The 17,086-nt window shown below is 50.6% G+C and overlaps 1 protein-coding gene across 8 annotated transcripts in view; it reads right to left on the reverse strand.

Moving 5' to 3' along the window:
• LOC119442904 (la-related protein 4-like) overlaps nt 1-17,086 on the reverse strand; it is a 79,403-nt gene that overhangs the window by 41,448 nt on the left and 20,869 nt on the right. For 5 of the 8 annotated variants that reach the window (XM_049662448.1, XM_049662449.1, XM_049662446.1 and 2 more), the window contains one exon: nt 4,186-4,288. In XM_049662448.1, coding sequence (XP_049518405.1) covers nt 4,186-4,288 — 103 coding nt within the window. The remainder of the gene's footprint in view (nt 1-4,185; nt 4,289-17,086) is intronic. The other 3 variants (XM_037707965.2, XM_037707961.2, XM_037707959.2) reach the window with 1 other exon arrangement.

Consider the following 17,086-nt stretch of genomic DNA (forward strand, 5'->3'; position numbering starts at 1 on the left):
AAGGCTTATGACATTAAACTAAACTGTTCATGATACAGAGTGTTAAATCAATTGTGTAAAAAAATACAGCTAACGTTCTGACACGCAGCCGTCTCACAAGATCGTATACATAATTCCCGGAAAACATTCATGCGATTTGCCCTTTTCATGGCTGCCAAAACACGCTGCCTCAATAACGCTTCGAAAAGTCGAATTGTTTTTACTAGACATTTTTTTTTTTTCAAGCTGCTCCTGAAGCGCGCGAAAGGGACCAGCATTGAGTGAACGCGGCCCTATGTACGAAGATCACTTTACCGCTGTGTACGTAAGGGCCACTCCATTTACAGCACGACGCGGATGGAAAGACACGCGAGAAGTGAATAATGCGCGATGTGACTCTGCGTACAGCTCGGCACGTGCCTCGTCTGCGAATTTCCCTGAAATATGCAGGCTCCTCTCGGCGTTTGAAAGACACAACCATACTGTGTACCAAGCTTGTGCGACGACGAGGCCACGCTTGCCGCCGTGGAAACGCAACCGCTGCACGCGCTTTCTCGGACGGGACAGCAGGCGACCGTCGACGTTCGAACGTGCCCGCTAGGGGAGCGGTCGGCGCTAGTGACGCGGGCGGAAACTTGGGTTATCTCGTCTATACAGGGTGGTCACTTTTTAAGTTCTAGGAAATTTTAAAGATCACCTGTGGCAGATAGCACAATGCTTTTCGCTGCGCTGGATTATTCGAAGAGGCGGACATTACTAGCACGATAAATGGAATCACATTCAACTAACAAAAATTGACTAATTAACTTGATTACGGCACATATTGCAATTAACTAATTGTAGCCGGCAAGATTATAAGACGAGGCCTCCACTTGAAATGAATTTCCAGGGTGACACCAGTTCCGAGATATTTCATAAAGTGTGGGACGAAACACCAGTTCCGAGATATTTCATAAAGTGTGGGACGAAATACATGGGCGTTCCAGTTACTTTTATGCTTGAATGCGCAAAAGAGCATTTCGTTAAAAAAGTAAGTGAACCAACAGTGAATTTTTACGGCAAGTTTGATGGCGATGCGCATATCTCCAAACTGGAAATTCATTCCAAGTGGACACGCCTGACAAACTCAGCAGCTACAGTTCGTAAATTGCAATATGTGCCGTAAAGTAATTAAAAATTAGTCATTTTTCATTAATTATTTGAATACGTATTTCGCTTCCTCGCGCAAGTAATGCCCGCCTCTCTGAACAATCCAACCAGAATTATGCTATCTGCCACACGATATTTCTAAGAATTCCGTAAAATTTAAACATGATGCCCCCGTATAGTTGCTGCATAGGCTTCAGTAGAGCGCCAGAGTTTTGCGTCTGCCTTCCACGCCGCCATTCGCCAAGCGCTGTCACGTGGAACTTCAAAGTTCTGCAGAGAAGCCAACTCAACAGCCGCACTGTCTACGCTGTGGTGGTTTCGGAGTAGAGTAGAGCAACTACATTTCAATTACGGTTCGCTGTATTCGCTTACGCCCCAATGGTCTTGCCATTACAGTTTGCAGTACTTTTGAGGCAGAATCGCGGTGCGTGCTGCGCAATGCAAACTGGGGCCACCTGTTCGAAGCGTAGCTATCGGGGACACGCATAAAAATGTTTCTCTTGTAGACTGCCTCGCTTCCGGTGTGATTTAGCACAGGGACGACAATTAAAATCGCGCTTTCTTTAAAATTATGCCAGTTAATTACGGTGTTGGCATGTTCTCTTAACGGGAAACGATGGCACGAACACACGTAACTGGCATTATGAAACATAGTTGCAGCGCTAAGAGAGGCGAGGACAAATCCAACTGCACAGAACGGGCGCTCGCAAGAACAGGAAGCGTGCCAACGAAAATGGCGACACAGGACAGTCGCGCTAACTGCTGCCAGGTAAAGACAATTGCTGCAGATATTCCCGTAGCACACGTTATGCAGTTCAAGCTCATACAGGACCGTTTTCAAGAAGGCCAATTTAATGCGTGCAACCAATAGGTGTTAAGAGAGCTTCGTCATTACACTAGCGACAGAGAATAAGATCCATCCTTCCGAGTCTGGCAAGCAAGAGGAGTGGTTTTTACCACATAACAAAAAAAGGATAAGACGGCGGACCGTTGCTCAATCCAGCTCCCCTGCGGGAGCACATACAGGTATACAATGACATCCCGTGCTAACCAACTTTGCTAGATTAGGTTGCTGCTAGCCGCGGGCTCCCCGCGTGTTGCTGTAAAATCAGCTTCGCGGAACTCGGAGACACCGCGGCAGCCGGTTGTGGCATTAAGAAAGAAAAAAATAATAGCTATGAGAAAGGGGCGAGTATATTGCACCAGTGACTGCTATCCGCTAAGTGTTAAGCTCAATTACCGGATGTGCGCACAGCAAGCAATAACATTAAAAGTTCTACGAACCCTCTGTAGCGAAAATCCCCGCGGGCAGGGGTACACCCTATCAATAAAATGAAGCCGGCCGCTGGCGGCAACGACCTTGGGTTTCCTTGTTTCTTTTTTTCCATCCATATTTCAATGGAGTGTACATTTGCCACGAAAATAATTTGACTATCAGGCACGCAGAGATGGGTGCACTGCGTAGGTCCTGCACTCGAGTGCAAACCGCACCCTGGAATTGCAAGGTGACGTGATTAGGCCGCAGAGTATATTACATTTTTCTGCAGTTGCCGCATTCCAAGAGCTCGTGGAAAGGGCGCAGGGTACGTAAACGCAGATGTCAGGGGCCCCCGGGCGAACCTCCAGCTCGAATTCACTGTTCTTCACATTCACCTCACCCCTAGTGCAGGGTAGCAAACCGGACGCTCTTCTGGTTGACCTCCCTGTCTTTCCTCTCCTTGCTCTCCCTCTCACTACACATTCACATTGAGTTCGCCCTACGACAAACACATTCACGATCAGCAGCAGACTTCATTTAAAATTCCCGCGCAAGTTCCGATTGCCAGAAATGAATCTGCAGCGTCTGAAAAGTAATCTTCGCCGTGTTTCGCGAATTAAGGTGAAGCCGCTCGAGGACCTCCCTAAGCGAAAAAAAAAAAAGGGGGGGGGGGGGCGGCAGCCAAACAGCACGCCTCCGCAAGCACCACGCCGTTGCGGTGGTGACCGACTGCGGCAAGTTTTGCGAGGCGGGCGGCGCAATCACGCAGAGAAAGTCATCGCGCAGCCAAGTTGATCTCCAAAAGCGATACGGCTCGCGGTACGAGCCGACCGTATATTCAGACGTAGGCCCCGAAACAGGAGCAATATAATAACACAAAACTTGCAGGGACGAGCCGTGGGAGAGAGGAACCGATACGCAGGGAAGGGTAACAGAAAGCGAGCCGGGCCACTATCTGCGGGCGAACCGCCTTGCGCGTTCCGTGGCGGCCTTCAATGGACGGAGGGGAAGCAGTAGTCAACCAAGCGAACAAGCTTTGCGCCCAGACCGGCAAATGGCCTCCGCCGACGAGAGCGCGGCCTGTTTCGGCGCCCATGGAAATGCGCCCGGCAGCGGCAGAGCAACCACCCTCGCCATGCGTGGCCGCAGCAGGATTTGGTCAAGTCCCGCCATCGTCAGGGAGGCTACTGCTGTGCAGGGCTTGTACAGCGAGCGGCGGCAGACCACCGCTTGGACAAGCCACTGCAACTCGAGAGGCTACGAAAATTCAAGTGGCGGGAAAGAACAACAACAAAAGAGGGGGGGGGGGGGGGGAGAACAAATACGCACTCGGTGCGTGAAGAGCGGCTACAAATTAGTCTGCGCAGATCAAAGGCGATACAATTAGCGCTGTGACCAGTGCCTAACTCGCGGAAATGCCTGCGTGACAGCCTGTGGCGGAAGCTGGACGAGGAGATAAGTTAAAAAAAAAAAAAAAAAGACGTTGCTGGCGGCAGTCACAAAACGGCAGGCGAAACCGGGCGGGAAATTCTACGTATTCCTACGAGGAAAGCGAAACTCCTGAGCAATAACCAGCTCAGACGACGTATTTCATGTCCCTGTGAACTGAACTTTGAGTCGCGACATTCGCGCAGCACATGTATCGAGGGAGAGATGAAAAATGCAATCCCGCACTGCGTGCCCGCCTCCTCCTCCCAACAAAAGAGCACGAAAAATTGTTAGCGGCAAACGACGTGCCACATACTTCGACTGAATATACATCGCCTAGGCGACAACGTAGAAAAAAATAACAAACGGACAAAAAAACTCACCGTCGTCATCTTCGGACTTGGCCAGCGCATTCTTGCTGTAGAATATGTCGGCGTTAGGGTTCAGGCTTTGCGTGGTGGTTGCTGGTTTCGTCTGCGGGGCATACATCCGAGGCGACGGGGCACAAGGTCGGGGAAGAAGAAGAGAGAGAGAGAAAAAGAAAGAAGAAACCGGTACAGTCAGGCACAGATCGCAAGCACCGCCCGCATCCACACGACACTACGAGAACTTCAAGTGCACTACCGAGTACCACTACCAGCTAGACCAGCAGCAGGTAAAACTAATGTCCTCGCTGTCGCAGTAAGCCCCGGATGACGCTTCCGGCGGCTATAGTTCTACAAACAAGAAGGCAGCTGGTCCTTCCTCGACCGACCAACGTTGGCGGGTCCGGCCCTGCGCACAGTGCACTCGGAGAGAACCCCGAAAAGGCGAAACGCGAAATGTCCGCGGGAAAACTGCGAAGCTCTCGAGAATCCACGTGTTTCCGCGCGACCACGTGTGTCGCGGTTCGCGGCGACACTGGTCAGATACACGTGCTACTCTTTCCGATGACACCACCGACGTCATGAGCAGCCGCCGCGCCCAACCACACTGGCGGCTCGCTGCCACAAAGGGGATCTCTCCCCGTCTCGAAGAGTCCGAAGGGGGCAAGGATGAGCTGTCCAGGAATTGGCGCTACGAACAATGCAAACGACCCGTCAAAGGCAAGGACCTCGCCTCGCGCAGTTGGTGTCGTTCCACGCTTTTCGCTACGCTCCCCCCCTTTCGCGTACCACGACGCGTCTCGGCCATCGCGGCGGACGGGCGTTTCTCAGAACACTAGTCGGGCGCCTCGATGTCCCCCTCGGTACGCACTGAAGCACCCCAAGCAATACCACTAAATGGGCTAGCACACCCTGAAGCAGCAAGCAATGCGGCGTGGCCTTAAGCTCACAGCCCGTTTCAGGCAGACCTCGCCAATATGGAAATTCTTGGCACGGACGCGGCTTCGAATCATGGCTACACCGCACACTTCGCATCCGGTCAATGAGCAGAAACCGAGCGAGAAACAGTGGCTGAAAGCCGGCGATATGCTACGCCGTTGCGGAAGCTATTCTGAGAAGCGACAGTGTTCTAAGTCGCGTGAGCAATCCGAACAGGTAACCTAGAGAGACAACCACGTACAAGATATACTCAAGCGACGGACAGACCCTGTCGCACCGCGTTGTGAAGCAATCACACAGACGAGCCTTCGCGATAAGTCGCGACAAATTTCCATTGTTACCTGATCAAGTACAATCGCATTCCCATAAAAAAAAAGCAATGCGTTTTAACTACTAGATCTAGTTTTATGATTAGGCGCATCTGGAAAAGGCCCCTACACCTTTTCCACATGCGAGGCCGCGACGCTATTACTATTGAAAGTCGTCGCTGATGAATGGGTGCAGTAGGATGTATGAATGCTGTGAACATGGTCTGGTAACACTACGAATGATGCACATAGCGCACAATAAACGAGGACAAACAAAGGAAGCTAAAGGTTGGCGCTAGATGTGTCCCCGTGTATTCCCTGCGACGAAGGAGGCCTCAATTAGCGCACGCTTGGAAGAAGCGAGTCACGAGGGTACACACAAACGAAACGTGACAACGGTCGAACCTACTCGCACGCTCACCGCGATGGAAAGAGTGCACGTGACACGCGGCCGGACCCATCGAACCGCGGCAGTAGCCACCCTCGTGCCAGCTAGACCCCCCCACGTTTTATTTTTTGGCGACAGCAGCTAGAGGCGCTTTTTCGACGCGGGAAAGGCCCGAACGGTTAAATTTCCGGATCGAATCAACTATTTTATTTCTAAACACGGTGTAATGTGCTTGCCTGGAGCCTCTCGAAAAAAAAAAAAAAAAGGCTCATTTACACAGCTTATTTGCAGGACTACATGTAAAACCGTTCGCAAATTAACGTCGAGTCCTCCGAGGAGCTTGTGTATGAGGAACAATTGAGTTATGTGGTGCACATGGCAATGACAGTATGAAAAACAGCACGTCGTCAGATGCACGTCGAGTAGTCATTTTCTTCAAGGAGAGAAGTGTGATACAACACCGCAAACTGTTTTAAGGGTATGGAAACATGGTGCGAACGACCGAATAATAAAGTGACTGGCGTAAAATACAACGGATTCGTGCATAAGCTGCCTATAAAAGTGAAGCATTCATAATAAATGACCGAAAATAATTGAGCATAAGTAAACTGCCACGTGCGCCCGCTCAGGAAGTGGAACCACTGCGCGGCAGCGGCGGCTCCCCTGCACAAGAACCAAGCGAAACAGTTGTCACGTTCTCTTCTCTCTCCTGCGAGACTGCCAATAAGTGTTTTTCCTCAAAAACTCGAAATGAACGAATATTCGACGACTCTGAATAGCAAATGCTCGAATCGAACACGAGTCGAATGGCAACGACTGTTCGGACTCGAAATTTCGAATATTCGCACGCCCCCCTGGTAGAAACCCAAAACACTTTCGCGATTCTCAGCGGCGTCTTATGCCCAACAGCGTCAAAACAACGCCAATACTTTGTCCTTGGCGTGAGATGAGACTAATGGCGCATTCCATTTGCAGAACAAGAGCCGAGCAGTGGCGCCGCGAGAGAGCGACTGCTCGCTCCCTCATTGAAACGTGCTATGCACATTGAGAGCTGGTGCGACAGCGAAGGTGTATCACGTGACCAGATTGCTTACCTTTTCGCGGTGATCATAACGCGAACTTCGCTTCTCAGCCGCAATTGCTCCTATTCGCCCATTGGAACGCCGCTACTCAAAGAGCACTCTAGGAACCGGCCGAAGTGCCGCGCGGACTTATGGGCGAAAAAATAAATTTTCTGGATGGTAAAAAACAGGCGACAGAGCACGCTCCGCGACGGCCAAACTGGTCGCCGTCACTTGAAAATCACGTGGACGAGTTTCCAGCATGCGACACTTGTCTTTACTAGGACAGGTTCTTAGTTGGATTGTACGGAGTGTGGCCAACGTAAGTGTCCACAACACTGCCCGACGTACGCCAGGCACCCAGCTAACTTCAGCACGAGCCGTGCTATCCGCTCTTTTTTTTTTTTTTTTTACCTTTCGCTGGGTTCTTTTTTTTACCTTTCACTGGTACAATGATCCCGCTCGAATCGGTACATTTGAGAGGTTTAGCTTGTCCGGTAATCGGGTAAACCCGGGCGGACCGGGCGTTGGGGCGTGTTGGCGGAACCGTAAACGTGAGCGGCCTGTATGGTGCTACCACCTGGTGGCGGAGAAATCAAAGACAAAAACAGCTAATATTGCAGTAACCAAGTGTATTCTACTTCGCTGCTGGTGTAAATGTTCGACAGTGGCGTAATCGTGTTGCCGCCGAAATGTACACCAGCAGAGAAGTAGAATACACATGGTTACTGCAATATTAGCTGTTTTTTGTCTGTTTGATTTCTGCGCCACCAGGTGGTAGCGCCATACAGGCCGTTCACGTTTAAGGCCCGACCACATTCGACGTTTTCCCGGCGTTTCCTGGCGTTTCGTCACCCGGCGTCACTCAGCGTCAACGCTGAGGGAGGCGCCAAGCCGAAACGTCGTGCTCAAGGCACACCAGAGATCTCGGCGCCGCCGTCGGAAGCGGCCCGATGAGCGCCAACGTGGCGCCGACCAATCAGCGCGTGCGTGCCACCATGTGGCGTCCGTGTCTCGTCGGCGAGGCGGCGCCGTCTGAGAAAGCGGGAGCGACTAAATCCCCACCAGAACACACCAGTGTTGCCAGATCTCGTCTTGTGCGGTTCCCTTGATTTGCGAGGCGGAGATGTCCCTGGATGTCCCTAGTGAAGTCACGAGACTGCGTGCCGCGCTCGCCTTCTTATCGCCTCCCCCTCCTCGTACGTGCGTGCGCCAGATTTCAACGTGTGTGCACGCAGGAGATGAACGTGGGCGCAAGGTTTACACTTGCAGCTTATTCTGAAGAGAAATGAAACTATGTTGCATTTATTTATGAGAAATCTAAGTTAGCACGTGTTACGACAGGGTAGGTGAGCCTCAGCTAGGCGACTGGCCACGGCCGTCTGGTGTTGAGCGATCAGGCAGTGACGAGACGCTCTCTCGACTCGTTCTTGACGCCTTTTATGCCCCCCCCCCCCCCCCCCATTCCTAAAATTATGTTCTGTTACGTTAGTCACTGTCGCATTCTTCAACATTCACCTGATTTTTGAACGGCGTGGCGGCACCTAGCATTCTGTTTCTGCGTAGACTTCATAGCCATTCACCTACCTGCCCTCCCACCTGTTTGTTGTGGCGGTTTCTTAGTTTCCTGGCCCAGCCCACCCGTCCTTGACATATCTTGCTGTGCGTAAATCAGCGTTCTGTAGGTCGTTCGATCTTGTCGATGCTCAACACATTTAGCAAAGGCAGTTGCTAAGCTTATGGTGGTGCAGTTTATTTTGCAATCAGCATGTCATCAGCACTGCATGGTTCCAGCTAGCAGGCTGACCTGAACCGATTATTGTAAAAATTTTGCACGTCTGAGAAAACTCGATCTCGGTTCCGTTTGTGCCTTTGCATATTCTGCATCTATATAGCAGCACACACCGCACGGCTTATCGATTCACAAGTTCAAATAAAGTCAGCCTATAACTTGCGTTGACAAACGCGCTGACTATCTACAGGTGCATTGCAACAGTCGATCGCCTTACTTTTTCGACCTGCCACGCGGACTTCCCGTAGCTCTAACCGGCAACAGCTTGGTTCAAGAAAACGGAAAGATCATGTTTCTAACGTGACTTTTTGGAATCATGAGGTTAGTGGGTGCACAGATGTGAACAGATTGCGCAATTTGAGAACATAGAAAGAGCCTGAAGCTTTACCGCGGAGCGAACTAAATTTCTGGTCAAATAAACACACACACAGGTTAATGCGACTAACCGATTCCTTATCACGCGCAATCGACCACTTACATAGACAAAAAGGGTCAACAATCGTCGCCACCAAGACGATTCATCCAAATGATCGCACATGCCACACAAGACATAAGGCGCATCGCCGAAGATGAAGTTGTTGTCAGTCTTAACAATCTACCCGTGAATTCATGTGAGCGCTCGCGAGATAACGCAATCCTGTCTAAAACAAACAAACAAACAAACAAACACAGTAAATATTATAAGCAGAACAATGCGCATAGGCGGGTCCATCATTATTCATATGGGCAACAGCGAAAAAATATGCACAGCGAGTTTCACTTCGCCTGTTCAACTGGTCGACTTGACTAGGGATTTTCGGCCTCCATTCTGGGTACATAAAAGAGCTAGTTTTGGTGAGCAGCCCAGAGTTGCCAGCATGATGTTTTCTATACCGCTAACATTGGGCGATGTTGTGGACGGTATTTAGTCTCGCGCTGAGAAAGCAGCCGCTCGTACCTTCGAGCGCGCTGCCGTGAAATTTTTGCGTGTATGTGTGTGCCGCAGTACTATAAACGGGGCTTAAAAACCTTAATCGGGAACATTTCTCATAGTTCACTTGAATGACATTGCACACTGCTTCTGGTTAAATCTGTCTGCTCACATTGTGCGACGCTGGACTGGCGCTGTTTGCGTGCGTCTCATGTGGCTGGGTGACCTCTCCGGCGCCGTTGATGCAACGACGCCGAGAAACGCAACGGCGGGAGACGCCGGTGAAAACGCTGAATGTGGGCCGGGCTTTACGGTTCCGGCAAAACGCCCCAACGCCCGGTCCGCTCGCGTGTACCCGATTACCGGACAAGCTAAACCTCTCTATTAACTGGCCCTCTGGTGTGTGTGTTGGCCGATGCAGCTTTCACAAGAGTGCTAACAAGAGTCAACGGAGAAGCACAACGTCGCACAAGCGCGGCCACTATGCTGCAAATAATGAAGGTGGCTTGAAGTGGATTCACACGACGGTGAACACATCACTCATTCGTTGCGCCAACGGTGCGATGCATACTGAAAAGGCGCCATCGAGGTAGCTGCCGCCGCCTGCGCGATTCGGTGCCGATGAGAGGCGCCATGCTCGGTAATTGGAACCAATCAGCGATTTGGCCCGTTGTGCGGACTTAACAGGGCAACTCCACCAGCACATTTTTCCTTTTTCCTGTGCGTGCCAAATGACACGACTATGAGCTGTGTGGCTTTCCCGCAAACACTGAAGAATGGAGTGCGCACTCCCGACTCATACTCTCGAAAATACAGCCTGCGGCCGTTTGTCATGATGTCAGCACGGGAGCGATCGACAGCGCTGACGATATTTTACGAAGCCATAGTGAAACAAAAAACACTGACTGATCGCATAAACTGAAACCATGAAGGATTGAACGCAACGTAATCTTTACCACTATATGTTTTTGCTTTATTTAGGAAAGCGCCAGTGAACGCTTTCGAAGCTCAATTGAACTTAAAAAAAAAAAAAAAAAAAAAAAAAAAAAAAAAAACGCGACGAACGTGCAATAACACAGAACGGATCTGCTTAACTTCTCATGCTCATGACGACTTCGGCTGCTTCAGGTTGTTCAAGTGAATCTCGGGGCAGAAGTTGCAAGAGGGTTAAATGTTTCGAAACGCATTTCCAGTGTCATTCAAGCGCTGCCGCCTCGAGAGGCACCTCTAGTAATGAACCCTGATCAAGGCGATGCGCCGGAAGGGCCGACGCCGGAAACGCCGAAGTGGCCTTGAGGGCAACCCGAAGACTCTTCCCGAGCATTCTCGGAGTAACCATGACGACAGGGAGACGGCGGACTGAGCAGCCGTTGTCCCCCCCCCCCCCCCCCCCCCCCTCAATTAGGGTCTATTCCCGACGGCGGCTTTGCACGCGGAGGCGAATGCAAAGCGGCTGCTACGATATTACGCCCACAATAGAGTTTTAGAATTGGGGACCCAGGAAAATTGCGGGTCGCAAGTGGCGCATGCGCAGAACCCAAGTCAGCCTTGGGTTCTTGCGTTCGCGTTGACCCAACACCCAACAATTTAAAATTAGCGCGGGTACAGTGCCTAGAATATACTTCTAGCGTGGGTCCCCAAGCCGTCTTAGGTTGCCCTCGCAGGCGACGAGAAATCGCAGGATAGCAGAGATCCGTACGAGCCCCAGCCGACCAAAGCCGTTATCGTTCCGGCCTTGCTTGGCTTAAAACAGCATCCTTACTTAATTCGTAGTACTAACACAGATATTCTGCTTATTACATTTTATTGTTCGCCCCCCCCCCCCCCCCCCTGCAAAAAATTGCGTTCTGTTCGTTTTCACTTTTAAGAAAAACTTCTCTTGTGCTTTCAATCAGCACCTTTTTTTATCCCCCACCCCCTGTGGCATCCCGAGCGCTCGACCCAACCGCGTTTGACCGAACATTCAAACTCCACTGCTCCTTTAAACCCAAGAGCAGCCTACCCAACGCAGCTTGGGCACCCGGGGTATTGGGTACCCAATTTTAAACCCAATATCTGACCCGCGGCCGCCGACACATTGCCGCTTTCGGGTCGACGCCCCAAAGAAGCGACTAATCGGACGCAAGGCCAACCGTTCACACATCCAGACGCAACAGACACAGGGTACCTTCGTAGTATTAGTTTTCTACCAGGAGACGCAAGCAGCTTGCCGTGCGGAAGCTGCTTGCGTCACTTCAGTCTAAAGCTCTCCATTGAGTGCTTGCCTCGGCATTCCTCCGCAGTGCACATCACCGCTATTCCGATGTTCCTCTCGCAAGCGCGCTAGCGACAACCTTTCTTCGGGGTCCCATTACAAAGGGAATACAGACTTTCAATGCTGAAGGACTCGTTTCAGGCTCATTACGTTTCAACAGAACTGAAAGCTGGGCGAGTCTTTTGTGCGCACTGCAGTTTAACAACGAATCACTGCGTTTCCACAACAGAGTACACGTTCGAGTGATCTCAATAAATTAATAAATTGAGGGGGTCTTACGTGCGAAAGCCACGATGTGATTATTAGGTACGCCGTAGTGGGGGGGGGGGGGGGGGTCTCCGAATTAATGTCGACCGCCTGACGCGCACGTAAGTACACAAGCGTTTTTGTCATTTCGCCCCTAACTAAATCCCGTCTCGGCCGTGATCGAACCCCCGACCTCAAGCTCAGCAGCACAACGTCATAGCCACTGGGCTAGCGCGGCGGCAAGTCCGCGACTTGGGAATGATGTGCCAAATACAGCAATGACTGCTCTCTCGCTGACGAGAACGAGCTTCACCTCGATTTCCAAATCGAGGCGCCTGGTTACCTTAGCAAGAGCGGGTTCCTAGAAAATACAGCCGCCTGATTTCATGCGTACGCCCGTGCGGTAAAGCGTACGGACCGCTAGACATTTCTTCGTTTATTAAAAAGTGCAGCTGAAAATCGAACAGTATACACTGCGGTGTTCGAGCGGTGAAGTTTGGACGGCAGGACCGGTGTATTTTGTAGCGATGCCTTTCCGGTGCTAATGCCTTTACGCCCTTATCGCGCTCTGTCAGTGGTCAGAACGACGGTCCGCTCGCGTTATCAACGGGATCAGCCGGCCGTGAGCGGTGGATGATAAGACTAGTATAGAACAAGTCATAAGGCATCGCTACAAAATACCGGCCCAGTAGTCAATCACAAACTTCGTGACTAAGATGCGAAGAAATTCCATTTTTTTTCTTTCTCACGGCTGCACCTACACTTTCATAATGTTTACTGCACGCCCAGCGCAGGACACGAGACCCCTCCCAGATATGTCCAATTACCCTTTCTTGCGCCAGCTGAGTGTCTCCATAAAACATTACCGCAACGCAATCGCACACATCAATCAGCGGCGCTGTTCGATCATCAGCAGCGCGCGCTCTCCGAGATAATGGCCAACTACCAAGTGAGGCCGCGTCATCTCATTCGGTCGTCGAAACACGTACCCTCCCGGAACGCGTCACCTTAATAGAACGCCCAGCTGCAAACGCGCCAAAGGTCTAAGCAAAGAATGGTTCTCGCAGGCCGGCGCTTGACAGGCCTAATGAATGAGCTTAGCATGCGCCCGAGTTACGAATGCGCACCGCCTCCCGCACTTACGATAGAGGGGTTTCAGGGAGAACAGAAACACACAACACAGCTCACTTGGCGTCTCGAAGCTTTGCGATAATCGCATTACCTGCGGGGTTGCCCGTGCAGGTAAAATAAGTGATGGCGCTCAACGTGCCAAAGCTGTACACACCCGGCCTATGAGGGGGCGTCGTAGGGTATACCGTAAGGGTCAGCGGATTAATTACTTTACTACGCGAGGTTCTTTACGGTAAGCCGCAATCTATATAGGTACACGAACGTTTATGCAAACCACGCAGAGTGGAATGCGGCCGCCAATGGCGGGAATCAAACCCGCAACAGCAACCGAGCGCCACGGTTGCTAAATAACTGCGCGGGTCACGCTGCAGTGCGCTAGGTAGCCTTTCGTGAGAGAGAAAAACAAACAGAAAGATGAAACGTAACGTCAATTGCACCTAGCGTAGCCGGAAAATTTGAAATCTGGAGTATTTGGAACCTTCAGAAATATCCCGCTGTCGAAAGGTCGGATAATCTAGACTTCCGAGCGTGAGCGTCACGATTCACCTACTGCTGAGCTCCTCATTGGTCGTTGTCACGGAGACGTTGCTCCAAAGGCGCACACGTGCCTGCCTCCCTGCTCAGGCCGCGCTTTGTCCGCGATGCAGAGAAAGAACGACTACTGCTTCTAGGAAAGGTGCCTTGCACACTTCGCAATAAATCAATCGCAGTTAAACCGTTGGCGCCGTTCGCGGCAATTTTTGTGCATAAAAGTTTTCTTGAGGACCTTTAAGGCCCCCCGCAAAGCTTGTTTGGAAATGAGCAAAACAGCACTACTTGACAGCTTGAAGAGCAAATGTTTTTGTTCTACACCAAGAAGGACGTACACGAAAAAAAAAAAAAAGAAACAAACAAACAAGGAAATACCACTAAAAACAACGAAGCTGCTAAAAGGACTAAACTGCCTAGACTTTCGGATTGGCGCCAACTTTGTGACCAGAAGTGTAAAGAAAATCCGCTACGCTTAGTAGAAAATTATACAATTTTCGAATGCACTAAGTTGTTTCAGGGCCATTAAAGGGTTTCCAAGGATTTTAAATACCACTGCGAACCCTGCGTTGGTTATCACTTCTATGTAAATATAAATATACGCGCGATACAAACCTCAGCACAGATTATATATATATATATATATATATATATATATATATATATATATATATAATCTGTGCTGAGAGAGAGAGAGAGAGAGAGAGAGAGAATGCGTCCAATTTCGACAACACACTGCCTTTACACACTCCTTGCACACAAACACGAGAAACTCGCAAGGTACAGCGGTAACGTTTTGAGCGAGCAAGCAAGCAAACGAGAAATAAGCTTCCCTGAAGGAAATCACATTTTGTCCTAACTGGAAGCTTCGCCGTAGGTTGCAGGCGAAATTAATCTATGAGGAAGCCCAGCAGCAACCAGAAAGAGACAGCCCCGAACCCTGTAAAGTAGACCGGCTTACGAGCATGGTAACGATAACGCTGTCACGACGGACGAAAAACACGTGGACTTACTGAACAAGGCGCTACCGATTACTGCAAATGTGCAACTTCACATGACGCTGTCCATTGTTTATTTTGGCACAAAAATAAGGTCACTGAACAGTTATCAACGCAAGTTGTGTGTTCCCTTTCATATCTGCGTCGGTCGCGAATTGGTGTTTTAAGGCCTCCAAGGTTACATACATACTTTTCTGGAAACACTGAGCAAACTTTGCAGAAAAGAATTCTGGACATGTAGCATGAATTTTAAAGTCACATCAGACCAATGGTCATAATTAGAAAAAAAATTAATTGATTACGAATGGTGGCTTCTTATAGATGATTCGTTATACCGTGAAAAGTACTGAAATATTTATTACAAGTAGACCCGATGACGACTACATTGAGTAGAGCCAAGGCAGAAAAAAGCACTAACAGCAGCAAATCAGCCACACACTGAACTTATCGTCAAGACTAGTAGTGCACCTCTTACCATTGCTTTTGCAACAGATGGCCATTAGAGCAGGCGCGGGTGCATTGATGCTACGTGCTTACGTCATAAAATATCATTAATAAGAAAGAAAAAAAAAAGCGTCAGACATTTCCTGCGTGAGCAAGGTGCTGTTTCCCTCCCGCTGCTCTCTGCGAGCTGGCTATTACAGTTTTGCATTACCCTACATACTAAAGGGACCTTACGACATTGTTCTTGGCTAGCAGAGGGTTACGTTTCGCATTCGGCTCTACGTGTAAGACATTTCGTTTTTCTCGTCGCCGCTAGTCGGAACATTCAAAAGCACGTTGCGTCTATTGCACGCCCTCGCAAGAAACGACAGAAGGTTAGCGGGAAGAAAGCGCAACCAACGCTCTCCGCCCAAGGGCCATTGCGTATACGGACAACGAGCGTTTGATCGGCTGCAACGTCACTTCCGCATTTGCGTCACGCGCGCAACGCGTACGCACCGAGCGAGTTCGCTCCGTAATCGCGCACCCGCTTCGGACTCGAATGGGCGCTCCAAGCGACGACTTAATTAAACTGCGGGGTTATCGTCCACAAAGTGCACAGTGGAAGGATTCCAGATGAACATTCACCAGCTGGGAGTTCTGTAACGTGCCCCCAACCAATGCACGAACGTCCTTGCATTCCGGCCGCGCAGGAAAGCGACCGGAATCGTACCCGCAACCTCGCGCTCAGCAGCGCAACGACACAGCCACTGAGATCCCGCGGCGGATTCCAGCGACGACTCACGGGCATGGGAAATGACCACGGGCATCGCCGCCTCGTTTCGTCCGCATAACGGGCGGCGCACACCTCCGAACAAAATGCGAAAGTGCTAACAACCTCGACCGGCGGCACTGCCTCGAGCGGCAAAAGCCAGGCGGGCGAACGAGGAATCGGAAAAAAAAAAAACCTTTTAAACGCCGCACACCGATTCGTGCCCGTTTCGGTGTGGACTGGATTTCCCTCGCTGCGCCAAACAGAACGGAAAGAAAACGTGCCCGGTTATTTCCGCACCCGCGAATATACGGAGGAGGAGGAGGAGGAGGAGGCCACCCCGAATCTGACAATTAAACTGCGCTCTCCTTAACTCGCAATCTCGGGCAAAACGAGGCCGATCCTATTCCGCCCCTCCCTACCCATACTTCTCGAGAACAACTTAAGATGGTTCAGAGACCGATCGACGCGTCGCTTCGTCTCGGGACACTCCGAAAAAAAAAAAAAAAAAAAAAAATTGTTCGCCGGAAACTCGTGCTGATCGCCTAGAAGGGGGAGGGGCGACATCGGCAGAAGCGCACTCGGGCGGCGGTTTCTGTTCTTCGGCTATGCGCTGTACAGTGGGGCCCGCTCGTGCGAGGCGTCAACTGCGCATGCGTCACTAACGGTCGCATGCAAGTTGGTCATGCCTCGCGCAGGCTAGGCCGCCTGTACACGGAATACTAAAACTTCCTGGTGTTTCCTTGGCCGGACTCCGCCTTCCAGCAAGAGACGCGGCGACAGCCACCCGCACTTGCGCTGCCGTGGCAAACTTAGCCGCCACGCTGTTTATAATCGCGAACCTCGCAAGTTACCGAGACTCCGAAACGTTTGTTCTCTATTCAATAACGACACGCAACTTGTTAGAGCGTCACATAACCATAGAAATTTACGAATAACCTAACGAGCTAGAAAAAAATTCCCGCTTGCTTCCAGCATCCCTAGCTGTTATATCCGGCAGCGTAAAGGCAAAGGCAACGCAGCGTCGTGTATTCAGGGCGGACACGGTCACATATTTAAGTTCAACAGTAGAATGATCCGAGAGCCTTCTAATGACTTCGAGACCTTTAGTCCAACGTATTACCATAGCTACATCGGGGACGGACACGTGGACAGCG

Source organism: Dermacentor silvarum, chromosome 2 (assembly GCF_013339745.2).
Source record: "Dermacentor silvarum isolate Dsil-2018 chromosome 2, BIME_Dsil_1.4, whole genome shotgun sequence".
Taxonomy (NCBI): domain Eukaryota; kingdom Metazoa; phylum Arthropoda; class Arachnida; order Ixodida; family Ixodidae; genus Dermacentor; species Dermacentor silvarum.